Consider the following 23,840-nt stretch of genomic DNA (forward strand, 5'->3'; position numbering starts at 1 on the left):
AGCCTCTCATTCCTGGCTTTGATACCACTATCTAATAGCTCTTTACTACTTTCCATTTACCATACTGAAAACTTACTAATTACTACCACTACTTTATTTGTTTATAAATTAGTTAGTAGTAGCGTAGCATGCTTTTGTCAAAAGAGAATGCAATGCAGGATAATTCTAAATGCAACTCAATTTTTACTATTTATAGCCATAATATTTTTATGATAAAACTAATTTTTTTGAAGAAATGCAAAAATATTCTTAAAATGAACGACTTAATTAATTTTGTTGAAATTACTTTTTAATCCTTTCAAACACCGTCCTTTGAAAAATGGATGGATATACTTATCGGTTTGATTTCAAAAGCTGACGGATACGTATATCCATCTGCTTTCAAATGCAAATGGATATTTGTATCTGTCAGTGTTTGATATCAGACGGATACACATTTTTATCAAGTTTCAAAAGCGAATAAATATGCATATCATTCTGCTTTCAAATGTAGATGAATATGCATATTTGTTCATAATTTAAATTAAAAGAATATGCATTTTCGTCAGGCTCAAGCACATTGTTTTTAACATTTAAATACAAAATCAATTTAAAAATTTATGAAAAATTATATTTAATTTGTGAAATATTATCTGTTTATTTTAATATTTCATAAATATAAATATAAATTTTTATTTAAATATTATATTATAATCTCACATTTTTTCAATATAAAATTAAAAATATAATAATTTTTTCGTTGGAACTTAACGTCCTTGTTAAAATCTAATACAAAACTAAAATCATATCATATGTGTTAGGGTTTTTAAAATTGATTTTGTTTAACATGTGGATATAAAGAGAATTTTTAGGCTGTAAATAGAATTTCTCAAAGAATACAGTACACGGAGCATGATGTACATGTAGATTGTAAGATGAAGACTTGGGTACGGGTGTAGAAAGACTTTAGAGGGTGGAAGGAGTGCTGTCTTCACTTTCTCTGTTCCTTGGACGACTTTGTTTCATCTGTAACCTGCCTGCTTTATCCATATCTTTTCAAAGATATTATATACGTAGGAGAAGAAACCAACAATCATATCTCATCCTTCTATATTAGTACTTTTAATTCTGATTTAATACATATGAGTATTAGGTTCAGTTAAATGGTTGATGCATGACATTTTGCTCAAAGAGTGGAATTTTAATTCTCTTCCTCAGATAAAAAAAAAATTTAATTTCAAATTTTGTTTGTACTTCATGAGAGAATATAAATGAGAGATTGAATTTTAATGTTTTATTTGTTGTAATATAAATACAAATGTGAATGCAAAATATTGGTACTATTTAAGATTTTTAATAACTCTACGTAGTAAGCAAATTTTTTAATAACTATGTAGTAGGCATTAAATAGAGTTTAAAAGATGAATTTAAAATTGGAAAGTTTTGTAAAAAAAAAAAAAAGGAAAATTTACTTTTATCACCCAAATATTTATAATATGGTAATTATTTACTTGTTTTATTTTATCATATTATTTCTATGTCCTAAATGTATCCAAAATTCATTAGTCAACATAGATATATAACAAATTCATAAATCTATAAATATAACTACATATATTCTTGTTTCCATAAATTTTATTACACGTATTTTTATTAAATTTAAAATTCAAAAGTTAATTTTTTAAAATCAAACCTAAGTTTTTTTAACAGAATTTATTTATAAAAAACATTAATTTTCGAGGAAGTTATATATTGTTAAGACTTATTAAAATGAATAAATTTTCTTTTACAAAAAATATTGTAATTTATAAATAAAAAAAAAGATTATAGGTCTAAAAATTTGAATTTCAATCTTGTTAAATATCACTTCAAGAATGATTATATAACTAGTTGACTTAAATTTGAAATAATAATTTTTACAACAAAAAAAAAAAAGAAATAATATCCAAAAAACCGTAACAAAAATCAAATTAAAACTTATCCCACATATTTATACTTGGATTATAGAGTAAAATATAAAAATTTTAAAAATTACAGTTTAACATAAAATTTTCATTTCTAATAAATTAAGAATGGATATGGGTATGAACAATTACCTATAGCACAACATTCAAAAAAATATGCTACTAGAATATTATAACACCATTAAAGTTTGGTTAGAATTATTATTTTTTGATAAAATTTTGCAAGACAATAGATTGATATAGGGTATCACCACCAACTCTCCATCTTGATTTCCACAAGCAAACAAGCTTTGAAAAAAAGAAGATTAGCATAATTAACGGCTGCATTTTTTTAAAAAAGATTTAAAAATGTTAAACTTATAGAATTAACGTTACTATGAATATCTATTTGGTTCATTCTATATACTAGTAGTTAATTTGAATTACTCATCAATAATTCGTAATTTTATGGTGCACATAGTTAAATACTAGTTTTTTTTTTCTTGGATTCAACATATCGGTACAGTTATCGTACTTTTAAGTTTTAACCAATAATTGTGTAATTTCCTGTTAAAATGCGAAATTTGAAAGGCTGTAAGGAGGGTGGGAGGCCCCGGGCTCTGGCTTCCAAAATCAAAATTACCCACCCGTGTAAGATTCAAAAGAACGACGTCGCTTGCATCTTAATACTAGCCGCTTGTTAAAATGTAGGGCTGTTTCGGGCTTCAGCTTTTAAATCTTTTTCTGATTTTCTCCGTTGCAAAAAAAGATAGCAGAGTAGTCGCGACGTCGTTGGCATCGGCCTTGCAAGTTTCAAGCATGGAACTGGATGATTGATATGGTTCAACAGAGTACACAATTTATAATAAAAAAGAGAATGTGAGAGAAAAGGAAAAAAGAGAGAGATAGGAAGAGAGAGGAGAGATTCTATGATTGTAGTAAGCGCAAAATTGCATGATCCCATCCTTCGTTACAATGGCTAAATATAACAGACACTGTTGCCAGCAGATACTAATCTAGACATTAACTGTTTTAATTGAAAATTAAAATATGTTATTAAAATACGTTTAAATTACTAGGCTGGCCTTCACGATCAACCCTTTAAGCCCACTCATCCATCTCACTCTTCAGCTTGAAACAGAATACACACCTCCTGAAAGGATCCTTGTCCTCAAGGATCAAAGGATGGATATTTCTTCTGCAACTAGTATAAAACCTCCAAAGTAGCATCCTCAGGAAAGCAATTACTCCACTAAACCGGTACCTCGAGCTTACCCCTTTTCTTATTCATTCTTCTGTCTAATATCTGGATAGGTTCCTTAGCTATTGTCCCATCTCTGTCCAATGGAAGAAAATCGAATTTTGCAGGCTCGTTACCCACATTCTTCTTCGGCAGCGATACATGGAACAATAGATGGACTTTAGCTCTCTCTGGCAACTTTAACCTGTAAGCCATAAAACCAACCTTGTCCAACACCTTGTAAAGACCAAAAAACCTGGCTGCCAGCTTCAAACATGGCCTATTGACCATTGATAACTGCCTGTAGGTTTGAAGCTTTACATAAACATAGTCTCCTATATTAGACTGTCTTATCCAACTTGTGCTTCTCTGCTTGTTGTTTCATCCTATTCCGCGCCCTGTTGAAAGGAAACTTCAGAAGTTGGATAGTTGTTTCCCTAGCTTGTAAACTTCGATCAATAGCACCTACCTTAGAGTCATCAAGTAGATATGGCATAAGTGTTGGAACTGGTTGGCCATACGCCACTTCATAAGGTGTAGTTTGGATAGAAGTATGGTGGCTAGTATTGTACTACCATTCGGCCAAAAGAATCCACTTAGACCAATCCTTATGCCTTTCCCCTGTCATACACCTAAGATATGTTTCGGGCACCTGTTTACCACCTCTGATTGTCCATCTGTTTGAGGATGGTAAGATGTAGATAATTTGAGTTCAGTTCCCAACAACTTGAATAATCCTTTCCAAAACATGCTAGTAAACACCTTATTTCTATCAGAAACTATATTGTTAGGCATTCTATGAAGCTTATATATTATCCAAATAAATCAGCTTGGGCCACTATGATGGTTGAATAAGGATGGAAAAGAGTAATGAAATGAGCATATTTACTTAACCGCTCCACAACAAACATAATCACATCCTTCCCACGAGACTTCTGTAGTCTTTCAACGAAATCCATAGTCACATCAGTTCAAATTCTCTCTAGAACACAGCAGTTGCAACAATCCAAGGTGATGCGGCTATGTCATACTTGTTTTTTTGACAGATCACATATTACCCTACAAACTGCCTCAGTTCCCTCTTTATACCCTTCCATTAAACTACACTGGCCATTCTTCCTTCCCACAAGACTTCAGTAGTCTTTCAACGAAATCCATAGACACATCAGTTCAAATTCTCTCTAGGACAGATCACACATTACCTTACAAACTGCCTTAGTTCCCTCTTTATACCCTTCCATTAAACTACACTGGCAATTCTTTTCATAGTGACTTCTATCCCAAAATGCCTTCCAACTACTGAGTTGTAAAAATATTTCGTTAACTCTTGTCTTAGTTCAGCATTAGCCCCACCATTAATTTTTCCTTGCGTTTTAACTGACATGCATGCCAAGAGAATTTAGAGTCTACAATAGAATCACACTTCTACTTGTGCATAATTTTGATTAAAGTAGGGTTTGCCACCCATGAATGCCTAATCCTGTCAGCCAAAATATTATCAACAGTAGAAACAGCATATACCAGTGCAGCAAGTTTCTTTGATAATGCATTAACTGCTTAATTAGTAGCTCTTTTTCTGAACACCACCTTAGAGTCGAATCCCATCATTTTGACCTCCCACAGTTGCTAAACTGGGGTGTTGGTCTTTTGATCCAAAAGGAATTAAAGACTTTGGTTATCTGTTTTAATCTGGAAATGTCTACCATTCAAAGCATGTAAGGAAATAGTGGGTTTATTTGCAGCTTCACCCCATTAGTATTGAAATCCTCAAATAACTCCAAGCAATTGAAAAATTCATCTTACTCATTGGTTATTTCCATACCTTTATCCATCAACAATTGGTATAACTGGGATTTTATACACATAGGCCCCATTGTGAACTTAACAGTGCACCACATACACAGCCCTTTCTTCTTCCTTTCATCCTTTTCTTCTTTTGTAGGCAACCTGTTGCTTTTAGGTGTGGTATAATCTGGTTTACTGGAATTGGTTTTGTAGATATCCTAATTGGTTTGGGCCCAAATCCATTGGACATGGTTCAATAAGGTCTGAGCCTAAGCCCATTAGGCTCGGTTTAATGGGGTCCAAGTAATTAAGCTCAACTGTTTGTTTTATTTTTATTTTTTATTTATTTTATTTTATTTTTCATTTTTAGTTGATTTATCTTTAGTTTTTTTTTAAGATAATAGATAACAGCTAAAAAAAAAAAATGTAAATTCTACCATATATAGGCACTGACATAATTGCAATTGATTTTAATTTTTTCAAAATAAATCTTAGGTTTTCTGATCATGTGGAAATCCAATCAAAGGGGAATTCCTAACTGATCAGAAATTCTGTTGATTGTTCTTTATAAATACAATCCTAAAGTACACAAAAAAAGAACACAGATCACACAGAATAGAAAAACAAAAATAGAGATATCAAGAAAAACATGCGCAAAAACATTTAGAAATTTGTAGGAATTTTTTGGGTAAAAAATTTTTTTAAAAAAAATTTCAAAAAATTTTTAGTTTTTAATGAATTTTTTAGCGTCGGTTGAATTTTTTGATAGGTTTCTCAGGATCTAATTGAAGATTTTAGCACTAGTTGAACTTTTTGGTAAACTTTTGATGAACCAACTCAAATTCCGATGAAATTTTCAAAATCTAGTAAAGGATTCAACCAAAGTTTATCTGAGTTAGAGAGAGAGAGAGAGAAAAGAAATGGGAAGAGAGAGAGAGGGAGAAGGAGAAATATAAGGGAAAAGATCGGATTCTTGCTATTTATACCCTTTGAAAATGGCATTGTTTTGGCATTAAGAGACCCATCAAGATCCGCGCGTTTCCATTCGGGCGACTTGACCTGTAGTCCTGATCCGTTTTTGACTCGTGTACCAGCCGATCTCTTGAGCCTAGTTGAGTAGCAAAGTCACATCCACCGAGTCGCTTTTTGTGCTTGGAGCTGAACCGCACCAAGCCCCTTGAGCTGGGCCTTTTTTTTGTATTTTTTTATTTAGTATTTTATTTGTGTTTTTTTTCTTTAGTATTTTTGCATGATTAAATTTGAGAAAAAATAAAAAAAAAGAAAAAAATAAAATATTTTTTGAAAATCAGTATTAATTATCCAATGATAAAATTTATATAAATTTCAAATATTAAATTTCTATAAAATTCATAGGTGAAAATTTTTATCTAAATTTGTCTCAAATGGTGGAATAATTTAGATAAAGTTTCAATAACAATAATTAATATTTATTTTCAAACAAAAAATAAAAAAAATAAAAAAATAAAATTTTGGTTAAAAATATTTGACAATTATCCAATGATGTGACTCTTAAAAATTTTAAATGATAAATTTTTTCCAAATGGTGAAAAATTTTAAATGAAATTTCAAAAAAAATAATTGTCATATTATTTTTTTTCAAAGAAAAAAGAGAAATAAAAAGAATTTCTAAATAGGCCCAAATGGTGAAAATTTTAAAAATTTAAAAAGAGAAAATATTTTTAATTTGACACAAATAGTAGAATAATTAGATATATTTTCGACCAAAAAATAAAACTAACAAAAAATCCTTTTGACGACGGAGCCTTTTCAAAAAAATAAATGAGATTCTTGAATGCTCTTGAGATAAGAAAATATTTTTAAAAATTATACTAGATTGATGGAGAGTCTTAAGAATTATTTTTAATATTTGAATAATAAATTTTAAAACCATTAGAATCAAGACCTAAGGATAATTTAAAATAAAATGATATCATCCTTTAGATGGGTATGTAGGGATGCTATAACCTTTTCCATATATAATCAAACTATTGAATCTTGTTCTGATTTGTAAACTCGAACCTATTCTTTTAGGGACCAATAGTCAAGCTTAAGAGCTACTTAAAATGATAGATCCCTTAGGTGATAAATCACATCTAGTTAAAAAAATTGGTGGCTACTTCTTTTGTTAAATCTAACTATAGATTTACAGATCTATATGTTATTATAGGTCTTATAAGTAAGGGCAGGTGTTGTGGTTGGGTTGACAATTTTTGTAGTTTGATTGTAGGTAAGGAATGAAGCTTTAGGTGTAGGAAGTAATGGAACAGTGATAGGCTTGGGTGGATTAGAAGTAATAATCCGTAAGGGACGTGCTATTAGGGGGGTTTTATAAGGAATTGAAGGTTTCTGAGGTAAGTTAAATATTAAGGCTTCAATTTGTTTGGCCAAGTTATAGGCATGGGTTAAATTTTTTGGATATAACATTCTTACAGGTTTTGATAAATCAGGATTTAGGTTGCTATTGAAAATACTAAATGCGTGCTCATCTAACAACTATCATGTTCAACAACCCTTCAAACTCTTCATAATACTCATCTACAGAATGGGTCAAAAATTCCTTCATTCATATCAAGCCTAGCTCTCATTTCTTGAATGTATTGTTCCTAGATTACATCGAATAGTTTACCTTCGTTCTTCATGAACAGCTAGTGCCATTATAAGGCCTTACCATCCAAGTGCATCATCACCACTCTAACCTTATCCTACTGCTTGGTTATATAAAAACCTTTTTATCTTTAATAGCTAATCTCTGAAATCACCTCCATCAAATCTGGGCATTCCAACTTGGAATATTTGGTTTGAACTTCCGAGGTGAAAGAAAGTTCACTGATAGACAGAAGTTGTTTCATACTACTGATCTTTAAAATCCATTTTGTTGAGCTGAAGAAGTATGAGCTTTTACCAACTCACCCATGATCAAACCTTTTGATGAACCATCCGATCTTGACATCAATTGATTAAACATTTTCTCCATTTTAGCTTCCAACCAATCAAGCCCATTGTTCATATCCCTTTTCCAATCTTTTTTCGACTGAGCCACAGTGGTTCCCAACTTGGCATCTAATTTTCCAAACTCCTGCCATTGATCTATGTCTTTCTATAGCTATCCAACCTTCTGCAACCACGTGGTGTTTCCTTCAACCATACCAGAATCTCTGCTCCCATACCAATGATATGGTTCAGTAGAGTACAGAGTTTATAACTAGAAAAGGGAATGAAAGAAAAGGAAAAGAAAGACAGGAAAAGAAAGGAAAGAATCTACGAATGTATCCAGCTTAAAATTGCATGACCCCAACATATTCAACTCAGAATTGCATGACCCTATCCTTCGCTACAATGGTTACACTAAGCTTAACAATTGAATCTGATTAGATTTCGTAAGCGTTAGTATTTTGTCCTTCTTTTAAACTGTCAAAAATACCACAGATGGAATTGATGTGTAATTCTTTTCATTGTATATAAGCTGTAAAATACTTTTTCAGATGATGCAAGAGAAATTGATATTTCATTAATAGTCTAACTATTGTAGTAAAAGCTTCTTTAGTTTGTGGTTATATTGTGGATGATGCACGACCTGCACACTTTTATCTTTGTTCTTCGTCTTAAGCATCATTTATGTTCAAATCATATATGAGAATATTTAACAGTGTGTTTGGATTGAGAGGAGGGGAAGTAAAGGAAAGTAAAGTGAAAGAAAACAAAATCCCTTTTTTCTTGTTTGGATAAATTCTAAATTTAAAGAAAGGAAAAGAGGTAAAAATCAAATAATCTTTGATTTTTTTTGTAAATCTAATTTTTTTAATACTTCAATTTAGAGGAAAAGCTAAGAAAAAGAAAGTTAATTTTTTTTATAAAAAAATTATTATATCAATCTTTTTATTAATACTAAAAATATAATAAAAAAAAAACTTAAGCATATTACAATTATCTTATAATTTTTTTCAAAGTCATCTTTTTTTTTAAAATAAATTTTACATATCTCTTCTAATATAAAAACTATTGGTATAATATAAATTGTGAGGTCAAATAAGATAGCAAAATATTATGATCCACAAGTACTCTAAAATCATAGATGATAAAAGGTTATAATTGAAAAAAATTATAATAATGAATCATTTCTCTTCTTTTTCACTTTTTATTGAAACAATAGTTGTTAAATTTTTTTATTTTTATTAATTTTAATTATCCAAACAAAAATTACATGTACATTTTTTTTTATAAATTTTTTTTATTATTAATATTTATTCAAACATAAATGTCACTCAGCAGTGCATCTCATGGAAAATACTGGTACATTTGATACTTTTACGGGTTCTATGGTTTTCGGAAAATTATCGTATCCGTTTGCTTTCTAAAGCTCTTAATATGTGGAAACATAGTTTTGTTGCACTTAGTTGACTTTTTATTGATGCTTCTGTTCCATGCAAGTCCGGATGCATGTTGACCGGAAGAAACTAAATTATCTTGGTAGACAAGAATTTTATAACGCCCTTTTAAACATGTTAACTATGGCGCAAAGTAAGCGAGCATTGACACCAAATATTGGTTTCAAACGATACCGCGACTGTGTATGCTACACCGTTGCTTGACCACTATTTTAATCTCTCTAATGATTGATAGAAAGTTGGTGTTTTAAATTGTAAAAAATACTTTGAACAATTAAAGGATAATCCATCTATGTTCTGAAAAGTACGCGTGTCGTGCAGGAAAGAGCCTTCGGGCAAAAATAGATATAAATGTTGGATGTTAGATTGTTTGATTCGATTCTAGTTCTTGGCCTTTTAGTTTGGGTGGTATTGTTGTAATTGCAACTAGGTAACAACTCGAGCTTCGGTCAACTGTAATAAGTTCTTTGCAGCATAAATTGCTTTAAATTATTCAATATTCAACAATGATAAAAAAGATTGCAATAGAACTCAAAACTATTTTTACTATTACAGATAACAAATATTATTTAGTTTTCTATAATTGAAAAATCTATAAATAAAGTGTTAGAAAAATAGTATCAAGATTGTATACGCGTTCTCTGTCACTTATAAACAAGATAGGAAGCTTATCTTTACAACTTCTGATACACTTCTGCTTAGAAAAGGAGGAAGGATTGAAAGATAAATTTTAAAAGCAAATAAGGGTTCGTTTCATACCTAAACTTTTCCTTCATGAGAAAACAGTATTACCCTTTGCATCAGCTAAGATTTCAGCTATAACCTGCATAAATAAAAATAATATAGCAATAATCACAGAGTTAAGAAAATTAAATAACACTGCTTACAATTCTCTTCCTGTACCTCCATACAATATTCGTTATTGTTTTGCATCAAATGGTTAAAGATTTCTAGAGCAACCTGTGAAGGACTAAAACTGTCATAAAAAAACTTGAGATTTGTGTGTCTGAGTGTCTAATAACTATTCATGTGCGTGTAAGCTTCTTTAAAATCATATTTGAGAGTTTCTAATTTGAGAGTCTTTAAAATGTTATTTGACTAAAAACTACAGCTACAGATTTGTGTACGTGTGAGTTAAAAGCACAGTAATTAAACTAAGTGCTTTATACCTGCTATTAAAGGATTCATATCAAGAAAAATCTTCTGCATGTATCAAAACCAGTTTCCTTTATTATTCACCTTTTTTGTAACTATAACAATTGGCTTAAAACCAAATTTTTCTTGAGTTGTCTAAGTCATTCTCTCATTGTATGAATACCTTATTTTCATTGACATGAATATCCTATATTCAGTGACATCAAGACATCAGAAACTTGATTTCTTGAATAATAAATCCAAGACATAAAAGATTGAAAAAGGAAGAAAAAAGAAATGAAATTATTATATACACTATATAGCTATGTTTCAATCATCAATTGACAATCTGATAAGGATTGGGTCTTTTATCCCTTAAGCTCGCATAATAAACAAATTAAAACTGCGATTAAAGCTTTTTCTGTCACTAAATAAGTGTAAATAAAGGACGAGAACAATACCTTATTTTGAAATAAGTGATGGTCACTGAAGTCAAATCGATTAACATATATTGGTCTTATCTGCAGCAAGCTATTCACTTCATAACAGACCAAAAAGGAGAGAAATAAGAGATGAACGCCCTCCATTATATGTTAATTGAATTGGAAAATAAAATGTATGAAGCTTCTAAACAATTAACAGCAAACAGCAAAAAAAAAAAAAACCTTTTCCACTCCTTGCTATAAGCAGTAACAAAACCAATTGAAGAAACATAAATACAACGGCATTATGCACAACTCCCAAATGTATCTTTGTGCTTATATTTCCCACTTAAAAGAAATATAAAGGAGACATTCCGGTGTAGAAAATAGGAAGTGACTTTGATTTTTTGAATCACTAACTATGTGGGTTTTGGAGACATTTGATCAGACAAGCAAAAATAAAAATTCTCATTTAATTCTGATCAAAGCAAAAATAAAAATTCTCATTTAATTCTTAATGCATCCACAATCTCAAAAATTCTTACCTGTTATACACAACATGCTTCAATATTTGCTAGCAACAAACAGGATAAAGAAATTTAAAAGTTAAGCAAACTCACCATTAAAAGACATCATTGTCTACGATAAGTAAATAAGCATGTAGTTCATTGAATGCAACTACATGAGTAGGATATGAATATGGGAAAAAAAAATAACAACTAAATAAAAATTGAACTTGAGGATAACTAAAAAATTTCTCAAAAAGGACAGTGACAGAACCCACCTTTTGGACAGGCAGCCACATAATAAAGAGAACTTGTAAGAGCAGCTATTATTACAACTGCAAATGCTTGAGCAAATGGGAAAAAAGGAAGCAGCACGCCAATCTGCAATTTTGGAGGAACAAAAAGAGTTATTAAATTTATTACCACAGAATAGAAGTTATGAACTGTAGAATAGAATGCATACCAACGATGCCATTCCTCAAGCATCCGAAACCAACTCAGTGCCTCTAAGGAATATATCAGCCAATGCTCTCTTTTTTTTTTTTTTTTTTCAAACACAAGTGATTATCATCAGTTGATTGTCATTATAGGTAGGATGGAATTGAGAAAAGAAGTTTAAAATTCATATATCAAAGATATGACGACTTCAACATAAAAATTCATTAAGTATGCTATAGCTTCCTGAGAAGATTATAGCAGAATAATTATACAAGTTTGAGAATACCATTTGTCTTGGATAAAAATAATTTTAATAATTTTCATACAAGCAATTCAACATTTTACATAATACAAAAAACAAAAAAAGAAAATTTTCAAGATGACAGACCTGAACAACAACCGTGTAGAAAAGCTCCTTTCCGACTGAGCTAGCAGTAAACATAAACATGAATTGCAAAATTTGAGCGAGGTGAAATCAGTTCCTCATTGCTTTAATACAGATGAAGGATGTGAAAGAGGATATCTAAGCAGAAATAAGTGTAAGATGATTTACTTGCCAAGGTGACATGTCATAAAAGAAGCTCCTTAATTACTCATCCTCCACTTCTCTTATTGCACGAACATGAGGAGATAGTTTCACTACTTCATCCTGTGACCATGCCAGTTTATTGAAATTTGATCATGTAAGTTCAATCTCACGATGCAATCGCCTTTTCTTCGGACGCTGACCATGCAAGTTCATAACAATATAAGCAACAAAAAAAGAAGGAAAAAACCAATTACCCCCTACTTTCAACCAAAAATTTGAGCCAATATTACCATGGTTTAGAAATAGTATTAAACCATTTAGATAACATTTCCAAAAATGATTTACGTGCTGCTGTTACGTTAAAATCTATACAACTTAGTGCTTTCATTATACTAACCGGGATAATGTCCTGCACATTCACAGGAAAACAGTTCTTGCTGAAAGCAAATTTAGATTTGTTGAAGTATCTTGTGTAACAGAGATAAGATTAATTAACTATACTTGCAACAACTTAAAATTAGTGATTAAACATTATACCACGTTAATCATTTTCAATCTCCTTTGTATTCTTATGTATGCAATCCATAACCTAAAAAGAGTGCAAGATTTGACCTTACAAAAAAAAATACAAACCTCAAATTCATCTAATTTCCTGAAAAAATTTGATCAAGCAAATAGATAAACTTGAAACAAAGCCTGAAATTTTCTAATCAATAAAAATGGCAACTTTAAAATCACAAAATCATCCATCTAAATAAATTAATAAAAAGAACCTAAATCAAAACCAAGGCCAACAAAGCCAAAAAAAAAAAAAAAAAAAGGAAAGAAAAAACCCATCAAAACTCATTTCAAGAGCAAGTTGTTAGAGAACCAAAAAGACAAAACTGAGTTAGAAACCAAAGGTTAATTAAAAAATACCAAGGAAGCAGCTTTTTGGAAGACATTTATCATTCTTCTTAGAAAAAAACCAACCAAATAGGGGTTATAAGGCAGCATGCAAAGGAAAGGCGAAGGATCGATCCAACCCATACTGTCTCTACCCCTCTTTTCCTTTCCCTTCTCTTTCCCTTTTCTATGTTTTCATTTTTTCAGGTTGTGAAGCTTCTAGACCCAAACTTTAATTTCTCCTTCCCTCCTTTTTTATCCAGAAACTTCTAGACTCAGAGATTGAAATCAAAAGAACAAAAAAGCTGAAAGAGTTAGATGAAGATCAAATAGAAAAGTAAAAACAAGACAAAGAAAATGCATGTTTTAAATTTGTTAAAATATGATAAATAATAAATGAAAGAATTAGAAAGATATAGAAACCTAAGAGAAATCGCCGTCAAAGGGGTAGAAAAAAATTGTAAATTTGTTTTTTAAAGAACGCTTCTTCCATTCATTAGAATCTTTTTACCATTTTTTGGTTCTCAAAATGAGAGAATTAAAAATAGAGAGAAACCTGAGAGAAATCCCCTCTAAAAGGGTGGAAGAAAGATTGCAAATTTGTTTGTTTGGAAAGATTCTCAGATTTTCCAGAAGCTTTTACTCTTTCTTGGTCGCTAACAAAAGTTCTTATTATGTTAGATATTTCTTTTCAAATTTATCCTTTAATTTTATTTTATATCATTAAAGATGTGAACATCAAATTAAAAGAACAAAAGAGCTAAAACAATGGTAGGATTGTTTTTATAGTATCTAATGTAATAGGCATTTGCGGCTGGGTTGTGTGTATCTGGGATTGGGTGGAATCATATATGATCTGGTTTGATTCTTCTTTACACTACTACTACTACCGTTTTGGAAGTGGGCTCAAGACGGCAGTGAAGAGCCGGGCACAAAGAGCAAGTGAGTAGCCCTTGGATCTGCTCTCTTCTTTTTGGATCAACAGCAACAGATTTGTTTCGTACGAAAGGCATTTACATTTCTTGAATTAATCAAATAGGATTATTATTATTATTTATTATTTTAATACTAGATGTAGTGGAAGTAGAAAATTGCACTAGTTCGGTTCGGCGACAACGAGACCAGACCCATAGCCATAGCGCATGATCTATCCATCAAAATCAAATATTCAAGTCTTTATTCTTTTCTTAATGTAACATGTGGGACCACCAAAAGCAGAGAGATTTGTCCTAAGTTGATTAACCTAAATAAATCAACGGCCCAAAACTTACATCCATGCCCTTTCCCGTGATTTCACATGATTATGATTATGTCAAGGTGGGTCACATGGCAATGGCAGACCACGGACCGGGAGCAGCAGGAGCAGTCCGGTCAGTCCAGATGTGAACCCCATTAAACCTTTTAAGTTCCCATATTTTACCATCATGCCATCGTAGCTCACACACCCTCATGACTCATGTCATGTCGTGACAATTGCCATTGCGTTGAAAATATAGACTTTATGCATTATGGGTTAGCTTATTTTAATTTTTGTCATTTGGCAAAGTGTAACGTGTAAAATTATCATCACAAAATTCTCTATTTATTATCAGCGGATCCTCATAAAACTTATAAAATTGTTAATAGATCATTGATTAAAAATTTATTATAACAAAATTTATTAAAATAAATTATTATAATAAAAGATATAATTTTATAAAAATCAAATCATTTACTCAACATATATGTTAATAAAATATTTAAAATTTGAGCACCTAGTAAAATACTTTGGAGTATGGTGGAGTAATGTACAATTTATGTTGGATAATCCTTTGAAGATAATGGATCGTGCATCAATGATCATGATGGCTTATGCGTGCATGCACGAATGCATCGTGATCATGATGGTCCATGGAGAGTGAAAATAAAATAAGTAGTAGCTTTACCTTCTGATCGTGTTTATTAAGATAATATTTATTTATTACTCCCGCAAAAGACTGAAAAGAAAGCAGCAGCGGTAGCACCACGGCCTCCGACAACAAATAAATAAATACATCTTTATATATTAAAAAAAAAGAAAAAGAAGAGCAGGAGCTCTGCTCAAGTAAAAAATCTGGAGCAGAGCAGACCACCCTGGCCCCTTTGTAAACATCTTCCAGTTTAACTCATTTGTCATTTACATAACCATATCCATTAGGCTGGCACTCTGGTCTCCGCCCGTGGCTGCGGCCCTCGAGTGCTGGTCCAGCTGAGCCACCACCGACGACGACTCTATGGAGCAGGTTCTGATGCGGACCAATGACGGATCGGAAGAGGCTTCTTCCGCCTCTGCTTCTGCCAAACTCGAAGCGCCATCCGCCATGCATAAACGATTTCAGAGGCTGAGCAGGAACGTGTGCGAGGCCATCGCCTCCCTCAAGAACTCGCTCAACCTCGACTCCCCACGTGATCAACCTTCTTTTTCTGTCTATTCTGCTTCCTCCGAGGTCGAGACTTCCCGAAAAGTTGTTTGGGGTACCGTTGTACGGAACTTGACACAGCTTTATCCTGGAAATCAGTTGCCTGAGAAGCTTGTCTCCAATATTCGGAAGCATTATGATTCCTTGCCTCTCAGTTCGCCATGCCTGTTCCTTGTTCATACTCATGTTGGGATATTCTGAAAAATGCAAGAAAAGGCAACACCAATTTACAAATAGTTTCCTTTCAGCATTATAACTAAGCTCAACTATGAAGTATGAGTTTTGTCTTTTCTTGGCTTTTAAACAGTGATAATTTGGGTTTCTCATTATTATTATTTTCTTAAAACGTTTAAAGTGGCGTTGCCTTAGTTATTGCTAAAATGTTCCTATTTCTTCTCCCTCAATTTTTCATTTCTCATTTTTCTTTTTCGGTATTATGTTGACAGTTATGCACAGGCCGGATTTGGTATGAAAGAAGTCTTTCTACATATAAAATCGATAGAGCAGGCATCAGGGGACGCTAAACCTGCTATATTTATTCAGCAAGTGTCTGATGATGGGATACAAGGTTCTGTTTTTAAGCTCACATTTGTTTGTAACTTTGCTTTTCTTGGTCTGCCATGTCTGGTGCTCTTGCTACTACTTCTCTTTATTGCAAGAAGATACAGTTATTTGAGAAGAAAAGCTTTGCCCTTGAAATTATTCTTTTCGTGGTTCAACCCGCCCAAGACAAGTTATTTAAATCCCACGTCGAGAATGCCCTCAAATCTGCTATCAAGAAGCCCAAAATGACCACTGTGAAGCTATCATTTGGGCTTTGTGGTTGTCAGGAGGAGATTACCAAAGGAAGAGGCTTTGGGGAAATTGAAGAAGACCCAATTGAGCGAAGTCATAGAAATGGGATTGATAATCCCAATGAAAAGATTCAGCTTCTAATGCCTCTGCCCACTTCATCGTTTGTTGTATTGGTTGATGAATGCAAATCATCCAATCAGGTGGGGACGATATTGGAAAATGGCTGTTGAACTCTGACAATCTTGAGTTTATTGATCAGATTGGGCCCAACTCTTTTAAATGTGTTTACAAGGGTAAACGTGTTGGAATTGAAAAGCTCAAAGGATGTAACAAGGGGAATTCTAAAGGGTTTGAACTTCGGAAAGATCTCTTAGAGCTTATGACTTGTGGGCATAAGAACATTTTGCAATTTTATGGTGTTTGTGTTGATGAAAATAATGGGTTGTGTGTCGTGACCAAGTTGATGGAAGGTGGATCAGTCCATGATTTGATGCTAAAGAACAAGAAGCTTTACATTAAGGAGATAATGAGAATTGCTGCTGATGTAGCAGAAGGAGTCAAGTTTATAAACGATCATGGTGTTGCATACAGAGACCTCAACACACAGGATTCTACTAGATAAGCACGGTAATGCATGCTTGGGGGACATGGGCATAGTCACTGCTTGCAAGAGTGTTGGCAAGGCAATGGAGTACGAAACTGACGGATACCGTTGGCTAGCTCCTGAGGTTTGTATGATCTTAATTATTGTTCTTTGATTAATGTGATCATGCCTCTTCCACACTGGTCATAACCTCATTCCATCCCCAAGCCCAAGTGTACAAACTCTATTCATAAGACTTGTAACTCATAGCCTCATGCCCCGTCAACTTCACCTGTAACAGTCCAGCTATAATAAATCAAATTCACCTAAATAAGCCTTCTCAGCAGTTGATTTATGACATGGGCAATTCATATTGATTTTTGTTGTGTTTATGCAACGATCTTAAGGTTCAATGTATATGGGTACGACTCTTTAGATCAATCTAATCTTGCTAAAAGACACTTTATGTCACTTATCCAGCATCATTGTTTGGGCATGCGTAACATGCCTTAATTATTGTTTTTTCTTTACACTTCAATATGGGGTTAACCTTTATTTATTCCCTTCTACATTCTCAATTAAACAAAGCATCAACACTGTTGAAGTGCCTCTTTTACCTGGTTGTCTAACTGTGGAGCCATATTGGAACTTTTTAATTTTAGCATGATTTTAGTCCTTTTCCATACCTAATCTCAAAGGCCACTGTTTGACTGCGACATTGACTAATTCATATTGATATTATGATTACCTTTAAAGCAAAAATAGAGGAAATAACTTATGATGTATTCTATTTATTTCAATGACCTTATAGTGATGCCATATTTTTATTATTTCTGTCCTTTTTTTTGGCATGTGTGGCACCATATGGGGGAGGAGGGAGGGTTCTGTTACTTAAAATTTATTTCAGCTTTAACGGATTGGTTCTCTTGCTACCTGCAAGTTAGGTCTCTTTAACGTTTTCAGTTGTTTGTCGCGTGTGCTTATTTGGATTCCAAATTCCAATAATTAATTTTGTTCAGTGTTTAAAGTTCTTTTGGTGTAAAAACATGATAATAGAACTGGTAAGAGTTCCAATGCATTATTTCATGATTTGATTTGCAAATAGAATAATACTTTATACGTCCATTACCCCCCCCCCTCCTTTTTCTCATATTCCAATTCTGTACAACTTACATTTTTTGAGTGCAGATCATCGCTGGAGACCCAGAGAATGTTACTGAGACATGGATGAGTAATTCCTATAGTTTTGGGATGGTGACAGGTGTTGGGATTTGCCTTGAATCTCAGAATCCCACATCGAAAGTTAAGTAAGTTTGAATTTGTCTTGTATCCCACATCGGGAGTTTAGTAAAGGTATAAAGGGTTTCACCCTTATAAATAAGATGTTTTGGTTTTAGTTTAGTAACCCCATAGAGTTAGACACCAAGAGAATAGCTAAGTGAGTAGGCTATTAAAGGGTGTAATTGGGTTTTGGGTTAAGTTTTGAGTAAGGAGTTTTAGGAGACTTTTCTCATTCTAAAAGTCTCACAATTGTAAAGATTTATTTGATAGTGGATTAAGTTGGAGTAGGCCATTTTGAGTTGGGCCGAACCAAATATATTTGTGTGTTCTTATTCTTGATTTGAGCTTGTTATTTTGTGTGTGGTTGCTGCGCGTAGGTATTGTTGTTTTTCCCAACAAGTGGTATCAGAGCGAGGTTCCAGGTTCGAGGTTCTAGGTTCGTGGGTCCAAGAGATCGTGAAGCAGTGTTTGAAGATGTCTGAAGAAGGTATGTCTGGTATGTCTATGCCTAAGTTTGAGATTCCGTTATTTGATGGAAAGAGTAATTTTATGTTATGGCAAAGTACGATTCAAGATCTGTTAGTACAACAAGGATTGGATCAGGCATTGGAGAGTAGTAAGCCTGAAGGAATGTCTGATGCTAATTGGAATAGGATTCAGAAGAAGGCTGTTAGTACTATTAGATTGGCGTTAGCTCCAGAAGTAAAGTACAGTGTGTTGACTGAGAGTACTCCGAAGAGTTTGTGGGATAAGCTTGAAGGTATTTATGCTTCGAAGTCGTTGACTAATAGATTATGTTTGAAGATGGATCTGTATTCTCTGAAGATGGAAGAAGGTATGAGTCTTCATAATCACCTGAATGAATTTAATAAATTGGTTTCTCAATTGTTAGCGATTTCTGTTGATGAGTTAAAAGATGAAGAGAAGGCTTTAATTTTGCTGTCATCTTTGCCCAAGTCTTATAGGCCTTTAGTTCAGACTGTGTTGGTAGGCAGGTCTACTTTGAAGTTGGATGATGTGACTGCCCTGTTGCGTGAGAATGAAAGGTTTATGGGAGCTCAGAACTCATCACCTGGGGGGAGTACACTAGCTGTAGAGGGTTTTGATCGAGGGAGGACTCAAAAGAGGATTGATGGATCAAGATGGAGATCCAAGTCAAGAGACAGAGATTACAGTGATGTAGAATGTTATTATTGTGGTGAGAAGGGACATATCCAAGTGCGCTGCAGGAAGCTGAGAAGGGATATGGCTGCTTTCAAAAGGGCGAATGATGAGAAGAAATCAGATGAAGAAAAGAGTGATACTGCTGCTATTTTGTCTGATGATGATGATGTTGTTTTGACAACTTGTGTGGATGAGACCCAGACTTTGAAAAGTGACAAAGGTTGGGTTTTAGATTCAGCTGCTACAGTTCATGTTTGCAATGATAGGAGCTGCTTTGTGGAGTTGAATGAGAATGAAAAGTATGGGGATATTGTGATTGCTAACAAAGAAAGGGTGCAGATTCAAGGCATTGGGAGTGTTCGCCTTAGATCTCACAATGGTGTTATTAGGACACTTCGTCATGTAAGGTATGTACCAAATTGTCACTACAATTTGATTGTTTTAGATGAGTTATCTTCTCGGGGATACACATTTTATGGTAGTAATGATTGGTTGAAAGTGTATAAGAATGATAGTGTGATTTTACAAGGGAATATGGTCAATCACTTGTACATGTTTGATGGAGGCTCAGTTGCTGGAATGCTTGTGATGAAAGAAAAGAAGAAAGGTAAGCATGTTAGCTTTGCAGATACTGTTGAAGTGTTTGGAGATTCAAGTCAAGGGAGGATTTGTTGGGATTTGCCTTGAATCTCAGAATCCCACATCGAAAGTTAAGTAAGTTTGAATTTGTCTTGTATCCCACATCGGGAGTTTAGTAAAGGTATAAAGGGTTTCACCCTTATAAATAAGATGTTTTGGTTTTAGTTTAGTAACCCCATAGAGTTAGACACCAAGAGAATAGCTAAATGAGTAGGCTATTAAAGGGTGTAATTGGGTTTTGGGTTAAGTTTTGAGTAAGGAGTTTTAGGAGACTTTTCTCATTCTAAAAGTCTCACAATTGTAAAGATTTATTTGATAGTGGATTAAGTTGGAGTAGGCCATTTTGAGTTGGGCCGAACCAAATATATTTGTGTGTTCTTATTCTTGATTTGAGCTTGTTATTTTGTGTGTGGTTGCTGCGCGTAGGTATTGTTGTTTTTCCCAACAACAGGTGAGGCAGCCTATTCCACGTGTTCACCTGTGCAAGCAGCGGTAGGAATAGCTGCTTGTGGCCTAAGGCCTGATCTACCTAAGGACTGCCCACAAATCCTCAAATCTCTGATGACCAAGTGTTGGAATAATTGCCCATCAAAGCGACTGCATTTCTCTGAAATTTTATCACTGTTGCTATGGCCCAAAAACAATAGCAAACACTTATAGGTAAAATTTACTTCAAAATCTTTCATGAAATGCAATCCATTCACTTATAGGGAGATGATGTCTTGTGTCCATTCATGAATGTAGATTTGGAAGCTCCTACAGAAGAAAAGAAGATACAACTAAATCTTTTCTCTTTCGCCAGTGTATCTTCTTTCTTTTTTGAATAAGTAAGTGTATCTTCTTTCTTTCACCATTTCAAATCAAACACTTATAGGTAAAATTTACTTCAAAATCTTTCATGAAATGCAATCCATTCACTTATAGGGAGATGATGTCTTGCGTCCATTCATGAATGTAGATTTGGAAGCTCCTACAGAAGAAAAGAAGATACAACTAAATCTTTTCTCTTTCGCCAGTGTATCTTCTTTCTTTTTTGAATAAGTAAGTGTATCTTCTTTCTTTTACCATTTCAAATCAATATTTTTCATTTGGTAGGCAACGAAGAAAATTAAAGAAAAGAAGCACGTCATTACCGACTCTGTGGAATGTCTTGCAGTTGCTAACGTATGCATGTTACATATGGGCATATATGATGGACTTGTGAGTGATGGGAATAATTAAATGAGTTTTCTTTGCATGTTTTATGACCAGACAATTTTTTTGGTTGCAAAATGCTGGGATTAATTGATTGAAATGGCGAAAAAGAAGAAGGAAAGGATATTTTCTGAGACCTTTATGTGTCTATCATTTTTGAGTGACTCAAGGAATAATTGTATCTTAAGTTTTCTTTTGTCTCTCTGGTGGCTGGTTGAGGGACCCAAAAATAGTGATTTTTTTGGTCTCAGAAAGGATGAGATTCTTCAAACACCCCTACATTTCCACCTATGAGAAAACTAGTGGTATGGAATTCCGCATGTGAATTGGCTATAATTTCGTAAATGTGCCAATGATTTGAGATGATAATTAATAATAAGAAAAAAAAAAAAAAACCTTTGCAGGGGATTTGCATAACAAACGTAGTTAGTTTTGAAGCAATTCATTGGTAAGATGAACATTTTTGGTCCTCTTAAGTGCCTCTTGCTAATTGATGGAATTTACTGTGATGGATGGTGAAAATCCTGTTGTATACATCTCTTCAAGTACTCTGCTAAATTTGAGTTCCTAAACTGTTTGGAAAGATTGAGTTCATTTCTTTGTCTAGTTTGACTATTATCACATCAAATAAAGCATGATTGCCTTTTCTTTATTTCTTCTTCCCATGTCTATCAAATGAGAAATAAAAATTGAATTTATTTGATTTTCATTTTCTTTATCTTACATAATTTTCATATTCATGGTAAGTCCTTTCATTGTTGTTGACATGACATGATTATGGATAGATTGAAGTTCTGAGAAAAGATGCCCTAGCGATCAATCTTCTTCAAATCAGTTTATGCCTAATAAGAATAAAAGAAGAGAGAACCTTAAGCTAGAAGTTTGTGTGGATGGGATGTTTTTTGTTTGTGGGTAGGGTTGAGAAATTGCAGGGTAGGCAGTTAGGTATGAGGTTTGAGCGCCCAGTGTGCTGCCCTTGCCACTTTATTTTGGTTTTTTAAACATTCACCCAGGGAGTGTAATACCTTCTCTTGATTCTTTGCTTTCCAATGCACAAAAAGCAGCACAAATTGAAGAACATGAAAACAATGAAGCAAAAAAAGAAAAAGAAAAAAGATTGTTGGAGGCTGGAGGCAGAAATCAGTGGAGAAGATGTCGCAGAACACCGCTTTTAGCTAGAAGACCAAAGCTAGAAAAGTAAAGAAGGTATCTTCTGAATTAAAACCCTAATGGTATTTACTTTGGAACTACTGCTTGCAAAATCTGTGATGCTTTGTATTTTTGTTTACTCCATTTTCATTCTAATGTTGTTCTTCACAGTAATTCCGTGCGTTATCTGGAGCATGGAATTATAATGCTAATTTGAAAATGTTGTGGCTGTGAGATGAACTTGTGTGAGAATCCCAGTCAACAATGTGTTACTGCTATCCACGGTTCTGATTAAGGTTGAGAACAAACATGACCATTTGCAGTGAATTAGAGCTATATACCCTATATACTGCACTTGTCTCTGCTAAGTCTATGTTTTTGGCAATTAGTTCCATAAGTGAGTTATCTTGTCGCAAACTATACTAAGTTTGAGTGTTTGGCTCATACAACCATAAAATGTTACTAGTATTTTTAGGGGATGTTTCCAACTGTTGTTTCATTAACATAGATACATTTCTAAAGCACATGGATGGTGAAAGTCAAATAATTTAAGTGATAGAGGTTTGCTCTTTAATCTTCATTTCCTATCTCCATTTTCGGTGCTATTTGTTTTTAGGATATCTCGTCTTGAATGCCAACTATTAACTTCATTTGGCTAGTTGATGATATCATACTCATCTTGGCCCTGCAACTTTGAGCTTAGAACCAATGCAAGAAAATGCGAGGAAGGCTACTAAACGGGGCATTTCTGTTGAGACAATTATTGCACATTGTGGAAAAACTAAGAAATAAATCAGTGTGAAAACTGAATGTATATTGAAAACTGCTTATTGAGAATTATACAAGAATCTTAGGGTTATATACAACTAACTAGGGGTTAAACTAAGAAACTAAATCTTCCTAAAAAAACTAATCCTATAATTGAGGGATTGTCTATCCTAATTTTAGGGATACAAATACTTAATTCTAGAGATACAAATATAAATATACAGATTACAAGATTACAACCAGCTGTAAATAAGTGTTTTTCCACACTCCCCCTCAAGCTGGTGAATAGGTGTTTTTCATTCCCAGCTTGGAAATAATTTTTTGAAATGTTGCACTACTGAGACCTTTAGTCAACACATCTGCAAGTTGACCCTTGGGTGATACATAAGGTGTACAAATCAACCCACTGTCTAGTTTTTCTTTTATGAAATGCCGGTCTACTTCAATGTGTTTTGTTCTATCATGTTGCACAGGATTGTGTGCAATGCTTATTGCAGACTTGTTATCACAGTAGAGTCTCATTGGTCCATCTCACTTGATCTTCAAGTCTTCTAGGATAATC

At 33.3% G+C, this 23,840-nt stretch overlaps 1 protein-coding gene and 1 pseudogene across 2 annotated transcripts; both read left to right on the forward strand.

Annotated features, from left to right (window-relative positions):
• The first annotated feature begins 15,157 nt into the window (after window positions 1-15,157).
• Window positions 15,158-15,906, forward strand: LOC149513906 (uncharacterized). The gene has a single exon (XM_089748071.1). It carries the CDS (start codon window positions 15,520-15,522, stop codon window positions 15,904-15,906), a length of 387 nt encoding a protein of 128 aa, XP_089604197.1. The 5' UTR covers window positions 15,158-15,519.
• On the forward strand, window positions 15,847-23,064 carry LOC149513907 (serine/threonine-protein kinase STY8-like; annotated as a pseudogene). Its single transcript, XR_016330122.1, has 8 exons — window positions 15,847-15,978; window positions 16,152-17,228; window positions 18,272-18,344; window positions 20,619-20,827; window positions 20,912-20,994; window positions 21,092-21,208; window positions 22,426-22,567; window positions 22,682-23,064. The product of XR_016330122.1 is annotated as a serine/threonine-protein kinase STY8-like (transcript).
• The last annotated feature ends 776 nt before the right edge of the window (window positions 23,065-23,840 follow it).

Source organism: Durio zibethinus, chromosome 18 (assembly GCF_047325235.1).
Source record: "Durio zibethinus cultivar Kanyao isolate XHJ-2024 chromosome 18, ASM4732523v1, whole genome shotgun sequence".
Taxonomy (NCBI): Eukaryota; Viridiplantae; Streptophyta; class Magnoliopsida; order Malvales; family Malvaceae; genus Durio; species Durio zibethinus.